The sequence below is a fragment of the Electrona antarctica genome, assembly GCF_951216825.1.
Source record: "Electrona antarctica genome assembly, chromosome: 24".
NCBI lineage: Eukaryota > Metazoa > Chordata > Actinopteri > Myctophiformes > Myctophidae > Electrona > Electrona antarctica.
The window spans coordinates 15,497,436-15,515,944 of record NC_136803.1 but is presented as its reverse complement, the minus strand read 5'-3'; the positions used below and the strand labels follow the sequence as shown (position 1 = coordinate 15,515,944).

The 18,509-nt window shown below is 41.6% G+C and overlaps 1 protein-coding gene across 1 annotated transcript; it reads left to right on the top strand.

The window, feature by feature from the left end:
• The first annotated feature begins 2,686 nt into the window (after positions 1-2,686).
• atg3 (autophagy related 3) lies at positions 2,687-18,469 on the top strand. Its single transcript, XM_079494974.1, has 13 exons — positions 2,687-2,821; positions 2,933-3,004; positions 4,165-4,206; positions 5,384-5,433; positions 6,565-6,635; positions 8,210-8,317; positions 9,786-9,835; positions 10,883-10,973; positions 11,068-11,102; positions 12,189-12,344; positions 15,279-15,406; positions 15,819-15,887; positions 16,225-18,469. Exons 2-13 carry the CDS (start codon positions 2,933-2,935, stop codon positions 16,304-16,306), a joined length of 954 nt encoding a protein of 317 aa, XP_079351100.1. The 5' UTR covers positions 2,687-2,821; the 3' UTR covers positions 16,307-18,469.
• Positions 18,470-18,509: the final 40 nt, after the last annotated feature.

Below are 18,509 nucleotides of genomic sequence, written 5' to 3'. Positions count from 1 at the left end.
GTTGTGAAATCACATCCAGGTGTGATTTCATTACGTCAGACATTACGTCAGACCACAGCTGATCATGCTATATAAAACCTTACACCACTCAGTTCACACGGGTGTGATTTTTATATTAATCCAGAGCGATTTACAGTAAGCAAGAACAACACAAGGTAATACATCAAATACAGTACATAGAAATAGTCATCTAGGATCATAACATCTGCCTAACAGTAGAATATCTTTACAATGAAAGTACTATACACTGTAGAATGCTATGTCTACATAATATGTTGTCAAGACTAGGGCAAGTGCCCTGGTAAGTGCTACAGGAGTCTGAAGAAGAGGCAAGTCTTCAGACTACGGTGGAAGATTGGGAGTGAGTCTGCAGTTCTGATTGCAATGGGGAGTTCATTCCATAGTTTGGGAGCAAGAAGGAAGAATAGTCTGGGTCGTGTGGAGCATTGTCTTGGATGTCAAGGCCTCTACTGTTCCAAATTTAGACCTGAGGACGATTCTACAAATACCTTCTTAATCTTGACAGTTTTCCGAAACATGCATGTTTCTATGTCAGTCGTTCTCAAACATTTTCATGTCAAGGACCCCCAAAAATATCTGGATTTGGCCACCGACCCCCATCTGAAAATATGTAGTTCCAGGGAGGGACACCCCTGGAAGCAAAGATTTGAGTTAAAAAGTTATATTCAAAGATTTGCGCCACATTTTCACGATTTTTCAAAAATAGCAGATCTACAAGCTTGTATGAGCTTGTAGTCTAGATCTGCTATTTTTCAACATCTAAGTATAACATAATGCTTAAACACCAAAAGGGGTTCCCGCCCTCCATGGGTTAAGCTCTGCTCGAATGTTGGTGGAGGTGCCTTGCCAAGCACAACAATGTGCACTTTTCAGTAATGCCTGACATTGCTGCGGCTTGCTCCACACCACAATTGATAATGCATGTTTTGTCTGAGTGGAATGTTGATCTATGGCTCAAAATCATTGGCTATACCAGGACCAAGTATTTAGAAATCCTGAAGTTATGATTTTTAATACACATAACTTTAATACACATAACTTTATCTTGAGAGCATTTTGGATACCAGTAGTTATATAAGTCACAAGTGTTGTGTAATTGTGTTCAATTCAAATGTATTCTCGGAAAAACATTGAGGTCGCCCTTAGTTGCAGTCGGGATGGATCACGGTCCAAGTACAATTTCATTTACACATCAATGATAAAACAAAAACAACTTCCCCCTAAAAAGTATGTGTGATACAACACAATTTAAGAAGCAGTTGCAGACATTTGTGGGTAGGTCTGCAATCAAACATTTAAATTGACTAATTTAAGCTGTAGTGGTTGGGGCACTAAAACAAAAGGCTCTTTTTTCCTATGCAGTTCAGTGTTTACTTTGTGGACCTTTAGCATGATCTAGTCACTGGACTGTGTCCTATGTTCCAGGATTCCATTCCAGCAGAGATCATTTAATATACTTGGGGCGGCAGTGGCTCAGGGTTAAAGAACCGCTTCCCAGTTCGAAGTTAACCTGGGCTGCCCCAGAGTTTGTGTCGAAGTGTCCTTGAGCAAGAATCTGAACCCCTAATTGCTCCTGATGTGCAGGTTGGTGCCTTGCATGGTTTCCTCTGGCATCGATGTGTGAATGTGTGTGTGAATGGGTGAATGTAATGCACAATCTCTTTAAAGCGCATTGGATAAAGGCGCTATTTAAATGCACCAAAATACCATTTTATACAACAATATAAAATGTCCCATCTTATTAAAAAACAAAACATTTTTGTTTGTTTTGCCTGCAGAGGCGCCAACCCACTCTAGTATAACACTACTTATTTGACTGTAAATATCTAACATTGGCATATTATGCCTACCCTACCCACCCATAACTTGTTACCCTATCTCGTTCACCTAAGCGTCTCGCGCACTCTGATGTTTGTATTTTTTCCTTCCTGTCGCCATGGCGACAGCCAGTCGCATGACAGAAACATCATCAACACACCCACTCGCTTTCCTGATGCCGATTGGCCAGATCTCAGCAAAGGATTATGGGTAATGTAGTAGAACCATAGACTGTAGAAAATAGGTTATTACAAAATAGGCCCTACATTTGAACGTTTATGTAGACGTACGGATGTAAACGGAAGAAAGTGATAACACTGTTGAAGTTAATATTATAATTCTATGACAGTGGTTCCCAACTTCCCAAGTGGGGTCCGGGGAGTGGGACCCCCCCCCCCCCTCCATGGTGGGTACCCCCGGGGTCCTTGAGGGGACCCAGCTAAATGATAGTTTGGAACCAAATGGACCCTATATATATACCCCAATAACGGGTATGTTATCTGTGAGTGTACACATGGAACCGTAACTTTGAGAGTGTACAAATGGAAATGGACCTTAGAGTATTCATATATACTCTAAGAAATGGACCCGTTAGGGACGGATGACGGGTCCATTTGGTTTCATTTGTACACTCTCAGAGTTAAATTAACATTGATTTTAAATTGGGGGTCCCAGAGATAGAAATGCCATTAAATGGGGGTCCGTCCATATAGACTAATGCATGTCAAACCTGGGGGTCCTTGAAATTAAACGGGTTGAGAATCACTGCTAGAGAGACGTAAAAATCTTCTCTTATGGGGGTCCCTGGCATATCTTTTCAAATGGGGGCCCGTGGGCTAATGGGGTCCATAACATAGCTGTTCTCGCGAGAACTGGATAGCGGAAGGGAGGAACGCACGAATCTGACAGGTCATGTGACCTAGCTAGTGCTGCTGCTGCTGTTGACACTGCTGATGTGTTCATCTGCTTCTTTCCACACACCGTGAGTTACTACTTCATTAACCAACACCCCAATTAAGCGTTTTAATGGATTACTGTTTCTTTCATGCAAATGTTGACGCAGCGTTGTTGTTATTATTATTATTATTATTAGATGCAGAACGTCATCAACTCAGTGAAAGGAACGGCGCTTGGCGTCGCCGAGTTCCTCACCCCAGTCCTCAAGGTAAGAAACAACACCCCGAGTGTTGTTTATTACACTGGTTCCCAAACTATTTCATGTCAAGGACCCCCAAATGGACACTTATAGTAGCCCGCAGTGGACCCCCATTAGAAAAGATATGCGTCTCTAGCAGTGATTCTCAACCATTTTAATTTCAAGTACCCCCAGTTTGACTTGCATTAATAGTCTGCCGACCCCCATTTAATAGCATTTCTATCTCTGAGACCCCAATTTATATTGTAAAATCAATGTTAATTTGAACTGAGAGTGAGAGACTGAGAGTGTACAAACGGAGCCAAATGCACCCGTCCATTTGGTTCCATTTGTACACTCTGAGTTACAGACCCATAAGGGTCCATTTGGTTCCTAACTATCATTCAGCTGGGGACCCCCTGGAACTCTCTCAAGGATCCCTAGGGATCCCTGCCCGGACCCCACTTTGGGAACCACTGGTTTATTAGTCCTCGTGGTAAGAAGAGAACAACACCCTGAGTGTTGTTTGTTTTAACTCTAACTGAGTCAAAAGTAACCAAATGGACCCCAGCCCATGGGGAAAAACCCTCTTTCTTATCATGACAGGGTACAATAATGGGACCAAAAGGGCAGTGTTCCCCAATCTGTAGTATCAGAGTTACAGGTCCATTTGGTTCCATTTATATTCATACCCTCTTAGAGTTACAGGTTCATTCAGTTACCTTTTGTATTAGGAGTACCCTCTTAGAGTTACAGGTCCATTATAGGTTCCATTTGTATAGTACCCCACATTTCTTTTTAGATTGAATAGATAGTTTCATAGATGTGTTTGTTCAGCGCTATCATTGTGTAGTGTTGCGTTGCATTGTGTTTTCAGAAACCCTCAATACTTGGAAAACGTGTACTTGGTCTGCTTTTTATTCCCACATATATACACACCAAACCTCTTTGACGAAAATATCTGATCTACAACAAGCTCACAACTCCTCGCAGTTTGCAAGCTTGTAGATCGGCTATTTCTGACTAATTTCCCCCTGAGAAGAATAGGGATGTTGAATGGAGTAGTTAATGTAAAACTCGTCATGACATATGAAGACTAATAATAATATATGACATTAAGTCTACTATGATATGATATTTGATATGATATGATAAGCATATTTGTGCTGGTTGCCTGTCATTGATTCCAGGAATCCAAGTTCAAAGAGACGGGAGTGATCACTCCAGAAGAGGTGAGATTGATTGATTGAAATAATAATTCATTGATTGAATACTTTATGTCAGAAATATAAACACCACATGGTACAACAATAAGACATTGAAGTTAAAAGGATGACACAAACAAGTCCTGGAGACTTGTTTCCATTGTGGTCCTATAATGTATTCAATTCATCAACATATAGCATACAGAATTAACACAATAATTCATGTCATCAACAACTACAAACACTATGTACAAAAAATACGTGCTTGTGGCCTCCTGCCAGTTATGTCTTACACACCCTTTTAATGGATGGTGCCAGGTGTCTGTATGGATATCTTGATAGCTCTTCATCATCTAGGGGGTGCAACAGTTAATCATAAAGAAATTATAAATAATTTAATAAAATAATCAGTTAGTATTAGTAATCATCAGTCCCTGTTTTGGGCATGCCATTATAGGCAAAATGTCAAACACTGACAACAGTGAAACTAGACGATCTTGTCGCAGTGCAGCGTGCTAGTAGCTTCTCGAACGGTTATTACTTGCACAAGCAGAGCGCGAAAGTAATAGTTTTCGTCCAGTGCTTCGATGCGTATGTCGCCGTTTGATGTGTATGCGCCGTGCCAGTGTATAACGTAATGACTACTTGTGCTTGATATGGCAGTGGTGTCAGATTACATACATGTATACATAGGGGCATTACCTTTAACCCTCCTGACACTAAAACATATCGTCATTACGTCACCATCGAAAACCAATTACACCCTGGCATTGGGTCCTTTAATCCACATCTTTATTACGTCATCATTGAGAGCTAGTTATACCAGTTATACCCTGACGTCATATGTTGCTACGATACATGCGCATCAAATGGGGCATACGCAAAGTAACCACTTTATACCGCTAATCAACTTACAAATTACATATACATAGAGGCATTTCCTTTAATCCACCCGACACTGATCGACATATACGTCACCATCGAAAGCCGTCACTCATCCGTATTAATTACAACATTACGTTACTACGGCCTTTACAGCCCCTACATCCAAACAGAAAAGTCCTATCTGATTGTATTAAACAACGTTAAACGACCAGTATGCATGCGCATACCCTCTATAATCAATTGTTGCAGTCCTATCGCCATGTTTGAAAGTGTCCCGTCCTGTTTGGATTGATCAGTGTTGATCCTTGTGTGTTTGCAGTTTGTGGCAGCAGGAGATCATCTGGTTCATCACTGCCCCACATGGAAATGGTGAGTTTTTGAAATACCAGCGTCTATGTGTGAGTGAGAGCATTGTGATGATAGTGCTGGAGTGAGTGGTCACATGAGGTGTCTGTCTACTGGGGCCAAAAATATTCCACACATTAACTCATTTTATACTTTTAAAACATTTTCCAAAAAGTGCAGATCCATACATGCAATGATGCAACACGTTGCATACAAAATTGCCTTAAATACCTAAACAAATCCAGCCATTTTTATACAGATAATAAAAATGATGTGAGCTGGGAGTGAGTTCCATCATCTGTGTGTGTGTGTGTGAGAGAGAGCATTGTGATATTGTGCTGGGGAGAGTGGTGAGGTGATGGTCAAAATAATAAGTTTTCAAATGTATAAAAGTAATTTGAAAATAGCAGATCTACAAGCTAACAGTGTGTCACATAACAAATAAAATGCGTTGAGAGTTTGTAGAACGGCTATTTTCAAATGGCCGAAATGTATATAGCAGTGGTATCTTTAACTCTTGAGAGTGTAAAATGAAACCAGTTTCTCATTTTTGGTTTCTCTTTTACGCTAAGAGTTACATTATTGTTAAACATCTGCATTAAAGTCTACACAATTAGAGAATGTAGAATAAAATCTTTTGTGGACAAAATCTTATCCAACGACAACAAAATATTCTTGCGTTTTGGGTCTGAGAGGAGAGGCTAAATGTCATCAAATGGTGGTCCGTGGCTCAAATGCAGAATAAATAATGGGCCTTGAAATGAAAATGTTTGAAAACCACTGGTATATAGGGCTGAAGTGGTTAATGTATGTTTTATAATAATAATCAAAATCTACAAAGTAACTAACTAGTCACTAAAGTTTTCGAATAAATGTTGTGGAACATTAGCATCTGAGATGTAGTGGAGTAGAAGTTAGTAAATGCACTGAAAATCAGAAATAATCCAATCAAGTAAAAAATGCCTCAAAATTGTACTTAGTTACCATTGGTTGGCATCACCCGCCCTGGGCTGTGGTGTTGGAGGAGTTCACAGAGGTGACGGGGAGCCTGGTTGTTGATCAGTAGTGCAGACTATTACAATGTCAGATGTTTATAATTAAGCATGATATTGTGAAATAACGTGACTCATATTTCACAATGCCATGGTCCACCAGGGCGGCAGGAGAAGAGAGCAAAGTCAAGCCATATTTGCCTCCGGAGAAGCAGTTTCTTCTAACACGCAATGGTAAGCTTTTCATTTAAAACTAAATAAAGTGCCCCTCGGGGCACAGGTCTCCACCAGGGCAGGTCAGGTTGTGGCCTCCTGGTGGCGCTATAATAGGCCAATGTGAATAGGGTGCCATTTCTTCTTACGTATGGCAATTGGATGATTTGAGGCATTTTGTTCCAAAAATGTGTTTCGCAAAAATCCACCTGTGGCGATATAACAGGCCAATGTGGAAAGGGTGGGATATATTCCTCAGCCTAGTAGGAAGGTCCGTGAAAGATTTCACGTAAATTGCACGCTGCGTTCACAAGGGTTTTTGTTAAAAACGGGCCAATCCTGCAGACTTTGAAAGCCAATGTTAGCCAATTCGGATGGAATATGAAATTTCGGACAGATCCGTCTTGAACATATGACTATAGAGATAGTGTGTAACGATTTGTGGGATTTTTGGACAGAATCTGGAGGAGTAATATCCAAAAATGTGTTTTTCAAAACTCGGCCTCCTGGTGGCGCTATAACAGGCCGTTCTGGAAGATTTGGGGCAGAGGTTCATCGTTGGCATCCAGGGAGTGTGTGTGCAAAATTTGGCATCGACCAGGTTAATGGTGCCGGAGATTAGCTGTACACAGACGGACGGACACACACACACACACACACACACACACGGACGGACGGACACACACACACACACACACACACACACACACACACACACACACACACCATCAAACATCTTTTGAAAATAATATTTTGCTGCTGTATGTTGAAATTCCAAGGAGCCGTCCGTCATGATGTCTCACATCTCTAGGTCTTGGATTTTGGATTCTCTACACTTGTTACTAGAACAAATGTGCTCCTCCGGTAGTGTTCATTTTGACGGCACATTTTGATGTAGTTTTAGTCGACTATGGGTGTAGGGAAATTCGCACTGAGCTCGTTTTTTTTTCAGTGGTATTGCACTGGGTGCGTTGTTCGAAAATCTGGTGCGCTGCGCCCCCAGGTGTGCTGACTAGTGCCCGCACCGACGGACCCTACTCAGAAGTTGGGGTTGTTCAGTGTGCGTGTGTCACTGAGGTGTCTCGAGCGATCCCCGGGGGCAAAAGCTGTGTGTTCATCATTTACCTTGGCCCATGTTTTAACTGGTTTAACTGGTCGTTCGTAAATAAGCCACACTCGGTGCGCTCTGTGACGTGACCGGCCAGCACACTCAAAAGAACTATCCGAACGTACCCTAAATATCTACAGTTGATTTTGTCGACAAATGTATTTTGGCAGGCCTTGATGATGTCGTAATGGCTGATTTTAGACTTGAAATAGGTTCTACCTGCACATCCTTTGTGATCTACCTTTTGAGAAACCCTGGGTTAAAGAAAGCTCCATTATAAATGTGTGGTGTCTCTTCTCTGCAGTTCCCTGTTACAAGTGCTGTAAACAGATGGAATATTTAATTATTATCTTTCTCCTCTGCAGTTCCCTGTTACAAGTGCTGTAAACAGATGGAATATTTATTTATTATCTTTCTCCTCTGCAGTTCCCTGTTACAAGTGCTGTAAACAGATGGAATATTTATTTATTATCTTTCTCCTCTGCAGTTCCCTGTTACAAGCGCTGTAAACAGATGGAATATTCAGATGAGCTGGAGGCCATCATAGAGGAGGACGATGGAGACGGAGGCTGGGTGGACACCTACCACAACGCAGGTTTGACACACACACACACACACACACACACACACACACACACACACACACACACACACACACACACACACACACACACACACACACACACACACACACTCCTTTCTGCAATACCAGTTGTAGGCATGTCACAATTATCTTTTACATAATTGTCAATCCTTTCCATGTTGAAAAATGTCCATACATTTTCAAACATTTTTCCAAAATAGCAGAAATAGCAGATCTACATGCTTACAACACATCACTTTGTGTTACTTATCTGTTTTTTGTCTCCACCAGGCCGAAGGCATGGGGAGAGAGTATGTTTTGCACTCCGTCCGTCCGTGTGTCCGTGTGTCCGTCCGTCCGTCCGTCCGTCCGTCCGTCTGTGAACCGCTAATCTCCGGCACCGTTAACCCGGTCGATGCCAAATTTTGCACACACACTCCCTGGATGCCAACGATGAACCTCTGCCCCAAAATTTCCAGAACGGCCTGTTATAGCGCCACCAGGAGGCCGCTTTGTGCAAAACAAGTTTTTGGACAGTACACCTACAGATTTTGTCCAAACATCACGCAAATTGGTACACAGTCTCTCTAGAGCCATTCAACGAAACGGGTCTTTCAGATTTCTCAGACTCCATCCTGATTGGCTAAGATTGGCTTCCAAAGTTCGCAGGAGTGATCGGTTTCAAACAAAATGCTGCAAATCATGAACACATCATGTGATTTCCGTGAAATTGTGCACGCACATTCCCACTAGGCCGAGGAAGAAATGCCACGTGAACATTTTCAACTCAGCCTCATGGTGGCGCTATAACTGGCCGAAACGTGTTTTTACCTCTAACTGCACGGATCTGTGGATAACTTTGTATGCCAACTCCCTAGAGGCCAAAGAAAAACCTTTGCCTGGAATTTTTCACATCTGCTCTTTATAGCGCCACCAGGAGGCCGACATATGTAAAACACATTTTCTAATATTATTATTATTATTATAATATATTTTATCCAAATTTCACGCAAATCGGTACACATGCTCTCCATAGTCATGTGATCAAGACTGGTTTGTTTGATTTCTCATAATCCACCCTCATTGGCTACGATTGGCATCTAAACTTTTCAGGAGTAGCTCGCTTTGTACCCTTTTTGTACAAATCGCCACAACTACTCAACGCAGCGTCCGATTGTGGTGAAACTGTGCATGCATATTCCCACTAGGCTTTGGAAGAAATGCCACTTGACAGTTTTCAAATCAGCCTCATGGTGGCGCTACAACAGGCCAAGCATCACACACACACTCCTATCCTCCTGGTGGAGACCTGTGCCCAGAAGGGCACTTTTTCTAGTTGTGACTATTTAGCTTTGTTTTGTGTAAATCTCTCTCATTTATAGCATATACAGTATGTATACTGCCTGTAAAGCTGTTGTGGATGTATATGACTTGTGTCTCTCCATAAGGTTTTGATCTCATATTCCATTTGTCTTACTAGGTGTGTTAGGAGTTACAGACGCTGTGCGGGAAATCGTACTGGACAATAAGGTGTGTGTGTGTGTGTGTGTGTGTGTTATTGAAACCGTCTTGCTTCCATCTTCATGCTCCTCATTATTTCAAGTCATGTGAATACAAGTAAATCCAGATGCTGGTGACGGTACAAAATAGATGCAGTCTATCTGGAATTAATTTGGCCCTTCTCAGCATTTACAATATATTATTTTGACTTTGTTCTTGAACAGTTTGATGCGTAAAAGCAAAGCAGAATGAATGATCAACCCTTTAAAACCGGAAAGCGCTGTCCGTGTCATATTAGATGTCTGTGCTGGCTATTCAAAAACAGATTTGAACATCTTGTGAGAACTACAGATTTTAGAAGGCATGATCTGTATAATCAGCCTCGGGTCTTAAATATGTCTTGGACTTGTGAATTAGAACACAATCGCATGTACTGTAGCTCTTTCCACAATGGTATTTGAGAACTTAATCATGAACCCCCCCTCTCATAATTCATAATACACTTCTGTTTTAGTGTTTCCAAGCTTTGCTGACCTTTAACAGACATCTGACTGTCATTTTAAGCTTCCATGTGCAGATAGTCTTTCTGTGGGAGACATTTCGATCCAATGAATCACCATGTAAACACAGCCAGCGGTGAAGGCAGTGATTTTTCACCTAACAAGAACAACATCATTACTGCAGAGCTGGGCAATGGACCGAAAAGACATCGATGCCCAGATTTAGAACCAATAGCCGACATAATCTAATCCGAAAATTACCTATCTTAACAGGTCATGCTGCACTGTGAGATTGTAGATCTTTTTACATTTTCTTTCTTTTCTTTTTTTACATTTTTGTAAGAATTGTTTGTAAGAATCAAGGGTGATGTTTGAAATGATGGCGGTATTTATTTGAAGTCGAATGCGCAGAGCGCTGCCCTGGGCGCAATCATAACTGCGCCGTGACAAATCCGTTCTAATTGTCGCCGCTTGACACCGCAGTTATGGTTTCCGCTCCCTGAGCCTAGCGCTCGCTTCTCCTCCTTCTAGGTCAGGACAACATGAATATCGTGAATTCATTAATCTCCTATTCTAGGACAACATGAATATGAACGTGAAATCTGGAGCGTGCGGAGACGGAGACGACGAGGAAGAGGAAGAAGACGGAGAAGCGGCGGATATGGAAGGTATTCCATAAAGCAGCTCCTATCATGTGATCATTCCCAAAGCACTCCTCGTGGCGTTAACGATGTCTCCCTTTTCAACATCTCTCCTCCTCAGAGTATGAAGAGAGCGGCCTATTGGAAACAGATGAGGTAGGTTGGTGTGTGATCTGATTTCATGTTGGTGTGTGTGTGTGTGTGTGGTGTGTGTGTGTGTGTGTGTGGTGGTGGGGGGTTCCTGGTTCCTGGTTCTACTCATGACTCCCCCTGGGATAGTGTCCCATTCCTTAACGATTCCCTTAAACATTCCTATAGGGGGGTTCCAAATGTACCCTTGCAGGACTTTAACTCTGAGAGTGTACAAATGAAACCAATTGAACCCTTACAGCTCTGTAACTCTGAGTGTGTACACATGGAACCAAATGGACCAGTGTCCATTTGTACAGTCTCAGAGTTATAATAATAATAATAATAATGGATTTCATTTTGATTAGGGATGTACCGATTTGGCCGATATCCGATATAATTAATTTCTGTTATGGCCGATAACCGATATAATCGATGTCGATATGATCTCATTCTGTATTAAGAAAATATAATCATTTTTGCCATTCTGAAAAAGGCTTATAATCTCTGAATTTAAAAATGTTCCAACTTGTTGACTGTTTTGAAAGCTTCCCCAGAAAACATTGATATAATTTGCAGCCTTCATCATAACAAAAGGCTTTTTCAGGCTTTTTTATTATTTTTTCAACATAATAATTATAAAATAAAATATCTGCTAAAACCGATATATTATTTCACCGATACCGATTACCAATATATCCTTTTAAGTGTGACTCAAGTGCAAAAGGGCAGCAGTACAGTTTGAATATGGCATATTGGTGAATGTAATGCACATTGTCAAGGGCTTTGGATGAAGGTATATAAATGTACCATTTACCATTTGTTAACCCATTTTGGGTGGGAACCCCTTTTGGTGTTTTAAGCATTATGTTATACTTTAGCTATTGAAAAATAGTAGGTCTGCTATTTTTTTTTTAATCGTGAAAATGTAGCGCAAAGCTTTGAATATATATTCTTTCAAAGCCAACCTTTTCCATGGGAACAACATATTTTCAGATGGCAGCCAATTACATTACTGACATAGAAACATGTTTTTTTTCCAGAAAACTGTCAGGATTTAGAAGACATTTGTAGAATCGTTCCCAGGTCTAAATTGGTTAATTGTGTCTTCAGGCCACCTTGGACACCAGCAAACTGATGGATGCCAACAAAGCCAAAGCAGAGGCCGGGAGCGAGGATGGCGTCCTCCAGACAAGAACATACGACCTGTACATCACATACGATAAATACTACCAGACACCTCGACTCTGGCTCTTTGGCTACGATGAGGTACTACACACACACACACACACACGCACACAAAATATGTATTTATGTCCACATAAACAGAAGTACAAGAACGCCTTGTGCAAAGGACATAAACACTGCCAGTGCAGTCGGATAATGGGAAAACAGCCAGTTACAAATTGCCTATAAGGCAGAACATCGTTGCATAGTATAGTTGACATACTTCGTATGTCGTACACACACACACACACACACACACACACACACAGACACAGACACACACACACACACACACACACACACACACACACACAGCGTCCATATCCTGGGGCAGACATTCTGCGTAAATAGATCTACACAAGCTTGTAGATCTGCTGCTTTTGTGCCAGAGATTTGGTGTTGACTTCTTGGGGACATTCAAGTATTCAGTTCAATTCCAGTTCAAATTGTATAGTGCTGAATCACTTTATAGAGATCAAAGACCCAGTTATGACAGAGTTGGTCTATTATATTCTAGACTACAATTAGAATCACACTGATTTGTTCCCAGCTACCACCTCTCTAAACAACTAGCAACAAACAGTTGTATAGCCAACTGCCAGGCCAGCTGTAAAATGTTGCATGGGAGCCCCCTTCTGTCTTGTTTGTGCAACTGCATTTTACACAGGACTACCTTTTTTGCAGAGCCTGGGTTTCGATGGCCACTGATGGGATGCTTGTTTTACAGCGCCAGCTACTACTAGGGCGGTGTTATACTGTATAACCTCACACAAACGATGCCTAACCCTAACCTCAGTAAAACTATGCCTAAACCTAACCTCAGTAAATCTATGCCTAGACCTAGAGTCCATTAACCCATTTTGGGCGGGAACCCCTTTTGGTGTTAGCATTATGTTATGCTTTAGCTATTTAAAAATAGCAGATCTACAAGCTCATAGCGCGCCACCGAGTGGCGCGCTACGAGCTTGTAGGTCTGCTATTTTTTTTAAATCGAAGAACGACTGACATAGAAACATAGCATTTTACCATTTACCATAGCTTTTTCAGAAAACTGTCAGGATGTAGAAGACATTTTTAGAATCTGATCTCAGGTCAAAATGGGTTAAGGGCTGTAGATGATTGAACATAGACTACTTAATCCCTTAAACATCTGACCTCCAGTAACCTCAGAGGTGGTTAGATTTAACCTCATTGACTAGAAACTTTTAGTAATTGGCCTACAGTAAAACTAAAAGTATTTTTTTTTAGCAACATAATCTTATGGTTACTTTTAGTATGAAAGCAAACATTCTTTGTTTTGTATATACATACAAATGTATGGTACAAAACACTGAAGTCCTTCAACCAGAAACCTGACCTGATAAACAAGTGCCCCCTCAGCGACCATCGACTCCCAGGCTCTGCAAAAAAGACTTTCGCCCTGGTTGATGTTGTGAGCTTAGGTTTAGGCATAGTTTCTGTGAGGTTAGGGTAAGGTTAGGCATAGTGTTTGTGAGGTTAGTGTTGGGGTTAATGCATAATAATTTTGGGGGTTCTTGAGGTGAAAAGGTTTCAGCACCACTGACATAGCAACATACGTTTTTCAGAAAATGTATGCTGGATTCAGACGACATTCAGAAGACATATTCCGTTGTTATCAGAGCTGTTCTGCTGCCCTGTTCTGTTCTGCCTCACTCACACAGACACATGCAGACTGTTTGCATTCCTCCAGACATGTCACTTGCACAATCAATCATTCCCAATTCCACAATAGGCCTCTTTACATCCCACGCACAAACAGTGTGAGGGGCAGCCATAGCTGAGTTGGTAGAGAGGCTGCCTGGGAGTCAGAAGGTCCCCGGTTTGAGCCCCCAATCCTGGTCAAAGTGTCCCTGGGCAAGGCACTTAAGCCCTATCTGCTTCTCTTAAATGTTTTTTTTTTTTTGTGACTTTCGCCTTTATTTTATATTTGTTATGGAGGGACAGACAGTAGGCTGACAGGAAAATGGGGAGAGAGATGGGGGGAAGACATGCAGTAAAGGCCGTCGGGATCGGGAGTCGAACCCGCGGCACACTGCCAGACTGGATTACCAGCCAAGGTGCCTGGACCATTGAGCCAAGGGGCCTGGGCGCCCCTATCTGCTTCTCAAGTGGTCTGCTGTACTAATAGATGCAGAGGACAAATGTAACATACTGTATGTATGTGCAAATCTAAAGAAAAATCCTATTGAATGGATATTGAAGTGCAACAATCGCTGAATCGCAGCATCGCCATATAATTAAGAGTCTAAATATCAATGAAAATGCGCTAGGACGTGTGTACGCATCCTCGCAATCCATCGGTTGGATTAGCTAGGACGGCTCCACGCGTTAACAGACATGGTATAAACTGGTAAACTCAAGATCCAAAAGAGAAATTAGATGTTTGATCCGGACCCAAAGGCCTCGTTGTGAGCTTGTAGATTGGCTACTTTCACTGTTTTATAATTTATGGAATGTCTTCGATTTTTCTTTGATTTAATTTTCTTCATGACATTACTGACAAATCATTGAATTTGTTTTTAATTCATGAAAAAATGAAAAGTTTTGTTTTGAAAGGGGTGCATACGTTGGTTAGATATACCTACAGTCATTAGTCAGACAACCCTGTGCTGCGGGTTAAAAAATAACAATTATTATTTTGGCAGTCACTCTTGGGTACTGTAGCCGCTTGTGAAGTGGAAGGTTCCCAGTTCGCTCCAGGGTTCCCCCAGAGTTGGTGTCGAAGTGTCCTTGAGCAAGAGCGGGTGGTGCCTTGCATGGGTTTCTCTGCCATCGATGTATGAATGTGTGTGTGAATGGGTGCACAATCTATGCAAGGTGCCTTGGATAAAGAAAACAAAAGTAAAATGACCCATGAAAATGTGTCCACAACCCACAAATGCATCCCATTCCCAATCCAACCAATGTTTTGGAACCAGTGGTGTAAACTAAGCGTGCAACCTCTCTCCCCCACAGGACAGACAGCCGCTGAGCGTAGATCAGATGTATGAAGACATCAGCCAGGACCACGTGAAGAAGACTGTCACCATCGAGAACCACCCCCACCTGCCACCCCCTGCCATGTGCTCCGTACACCCCTGCAGGTCAGAGGAACACACACACACACACACACACACACACACACACTCGAGTCTTTGTCTTGGATTGTCATCCAATGTTTTGACTTCCAGATCATGGTAGTCTTGCATACAGTAGTCACACCATCTCTGCATACTGATACATGTATTGTATTGACTTGCCTGACACTTATTTTGTATGTTGTGATCATGTTGTCGGGGCGTCATTGCAAAAGAGAACATGCTCTCAGTGGTCTTCCCTGATTAAATAAAATTGTGGCTATGCAAAACTATATAATGGCAAGCCCTGTCTCTGCCATACCTTCATTTCTGTCATCTATATCTTTATTTATGTTAATGTATTATTGTACCATATGTCTGCCATACAGATGACTATGATGCAGAACCACACTGACGCTGAGCTCTCTCATGTTTTCAGACACGCTGAGGTGATGAAAAAGATCATTGAGACTGTGGCCGAAGGCGGAGGCGAGCTGGGAGTACATATGTATCCTTGTATATAAGCCTCTTGATTTAGCCAGATAAGCTCTTCACTTTCAATTTTTGTTGTTTCTTTCAATAAAGCAACATCCTGCATTCAAAACGGGTGGTCCGCAGGGCCGTTGAGTGATATCCAACGAGCGCTTGCAAACTCCAACATGCAGAAAAATAATCACCTGCAAGGAATGTCTTGACAGGAAGTAGCTCATAACATGTCTACAGTGGATTTTTATGAAACAAACAACACTTTGCAGATAGATAGACGATAATTCAAGTTTTTCGTACAGCTGCAATGTTGGTGAGTTTCCATTGTACATCACAATCTCCTTAACCAAAAGCTGCAGGTATCTTTTGATTTTCCTGAAATTTGTCCAGGCTGTCATTCCCACAATAGAATACGACTACACGAGGCACTTCACCATGTAACACACACACACACACACACACGCACCCACACACACACACTGCTGCCTCTGCTGGTTGTCTGGAGGTGGGAGATTTCTCCTGCTGTTGTGAGCGGCAGATTAGAGATGGCATGTCAGAATGACTTTCAGGAACGTGGGTGTTTACTCAGAGCCTTCTTGGCACACGGACGGGACCATTGGACCACCGGGATGGGGAAGAAGACGTTCAACTGCACACAAGTTTACCAGCGATATATACTGGCTTCATGTGGCCATCGCACTCGCAGTGTTTTGGGTTTTTTTCCTTCTTGTTCTTGTAAGACTTGGCGCGGTCTTCACTCAACTTCACACAAACCTCGGACGCTACACTTGAGCCCCTATTCTGGGTTGAGCGTTTGGTGCAGCTGGTTCACTACTTCCTGGTTGTGTTCCTGCTCGGGCTCCAGTATAGATAATATATATAATATAACTTGTTTAAATTTCTCCTAACAATGTCTTTGGGTTATGTTTCTCTTCCAGAGTGTTGGGTTTCGTTTATTCTCTCCTGCTCCACATCAGCAGACCAGACTGCTTCTGAAGTTTATAATATATATATATCTATATATATCAAATTGTCTGTATCAAGCTACGTTTGTACGTGTTCTGTCGCGATGCGTTGTATGCTTTTAGATGTGAGGTTTGTTTGGCGCGTCTTGCGACAGAAGTATGAAGTCTTTAAGCCTCTCTGGAAATGTTGCTGGAGTCATAGTCATATTTAAAGCTGCAATCCTTAACTTTTTTGTGTGTGACTGTTATTTTAACCAATCTGTATGGTTAAAATATGTTTTAATATAACTAACTCTACTGCAGTGGTTGTAGGTGGTCTCCATGATCTTTTTCTTTTTCCAAAAACAGTGTGATATACAATGAAGGTACAGTAAGACTATTTTCTTTTTCTTTGCATATTGACTACATGCTTAGCCTGGCTCCAGCCCCTGAATCGCTAGCCACGCCCATTAAAAAAATATATTCAGGCGATTCAGGATAATGGAGTGAAACGAAATGAAAATTCAGGCTGAGTGTCAGGCTACTACATGCTATTAGCAGCAAGGAAAAAGTTATATTACCCACATTGATGTTGTACAGTAAAGTCTGTACTGTACAGTACAATAATAATTAATACAATTTGCTTTAAAAATCGACAACAGAATTTAATTATTAGGAAAAACTAGTTTAAAAGGGTTAAAGCTGTGTTGATTCCGTCGACTAAAACTGACACAAAATGTTTGACTACCTTTTTTCACTGACTGAAACCGTAGAATTTCCATCGCTCATGGCTAAAATCCCAGGTAGGGCATGGGGGGGAAAAAAGTTATGGATTGCAGCTTTAGTCGGTCGCATCTATAACGCCAGTTTGTCTTAATTCTGCTGTCCTCTGAGTGTGTGTGTGTGTGGTCGCTCAGGCCCGGTGTACCTCTTTTTGTTGTTGCTTTGACTTTTGCCATGTCGTTTTTTGTTTTCCCTGCTGCAGTGTCGCAACTCGTCAAATACATTTTCTTTGTGTTCCCTGCTGCAGTGTCGCTACTCTACTCTTACACATTTTCTTTCCAGTAACCTCTGCCTCCTCAGTGTTGTCCAAACCGATCGTATCGCAAGCGTTCCCAAACTTTTCAAATGAACCATTTGAACACCCATATTTCTCAACCTTTTCAGGCCGTGATTGACCCCCCCAAAATAATCAGATTTTAACTGAGGACCCCCAGCCTGACAAGCACTTGGATTGTAGGAGTTGAGACATTACATTTAGTTTAAGTCGGATCCACAGATAAATCTTGTGAAAATAGCAGATCTTCAATTATTTGACAATGTGGCTGTTTGACCAGTTTTTATAGTATAGTTTGTTTATTACTTTTGATGCCGTTATGGTGTTTTTTCTTTCTCCATCCAATTCATTACATGTCAATTCACTGTCATCTAGGGACTCCCCCGAGGGTCCACAGATTGAGAACCACTGACTTTATTGTACCTACTGTACAGCGTGTACCTGACTCAGTAATCCACTCAACTGCTCACCTGCGTTTTCTGTATTTTGTTTGCCCGTTTGATTCCATGACTCCTTGTGCATCTACTCAGTGGTAACAACTCTTTGAACAGTTGAAAGTAATGTACATTTTATCAAATAAACAACTTCTCCTGCTATTGGAAACAGATTTGTGGTATTTTACTTTTGTTTTGTTTTTAAAGGG

Bases quoted from the DNA above. Each gene is read 5' to 3' on its own strand.
- atg3 (XM_079494974.1), top strand. From the start codon at position 2,933: ATGCAGAACGTCATCAACTCAGTGAAAGGAACGGCGCTTGGCGTCGCC. The intron at 3,005-4,164 runs GTAAGAAACAAC...CATTGATTCCAG, and splicing joins TCCTCACCCCAGTCCTCAAG to GAATCCAAGTTCAAAGAGAC. The intron at 9,836-10,882 runs GTGTGTGTGTGT...CTCCTATTCTAG, and splicing joins AAATCGTACTGGACAATAAG to GACAACATGAATATGAACGT.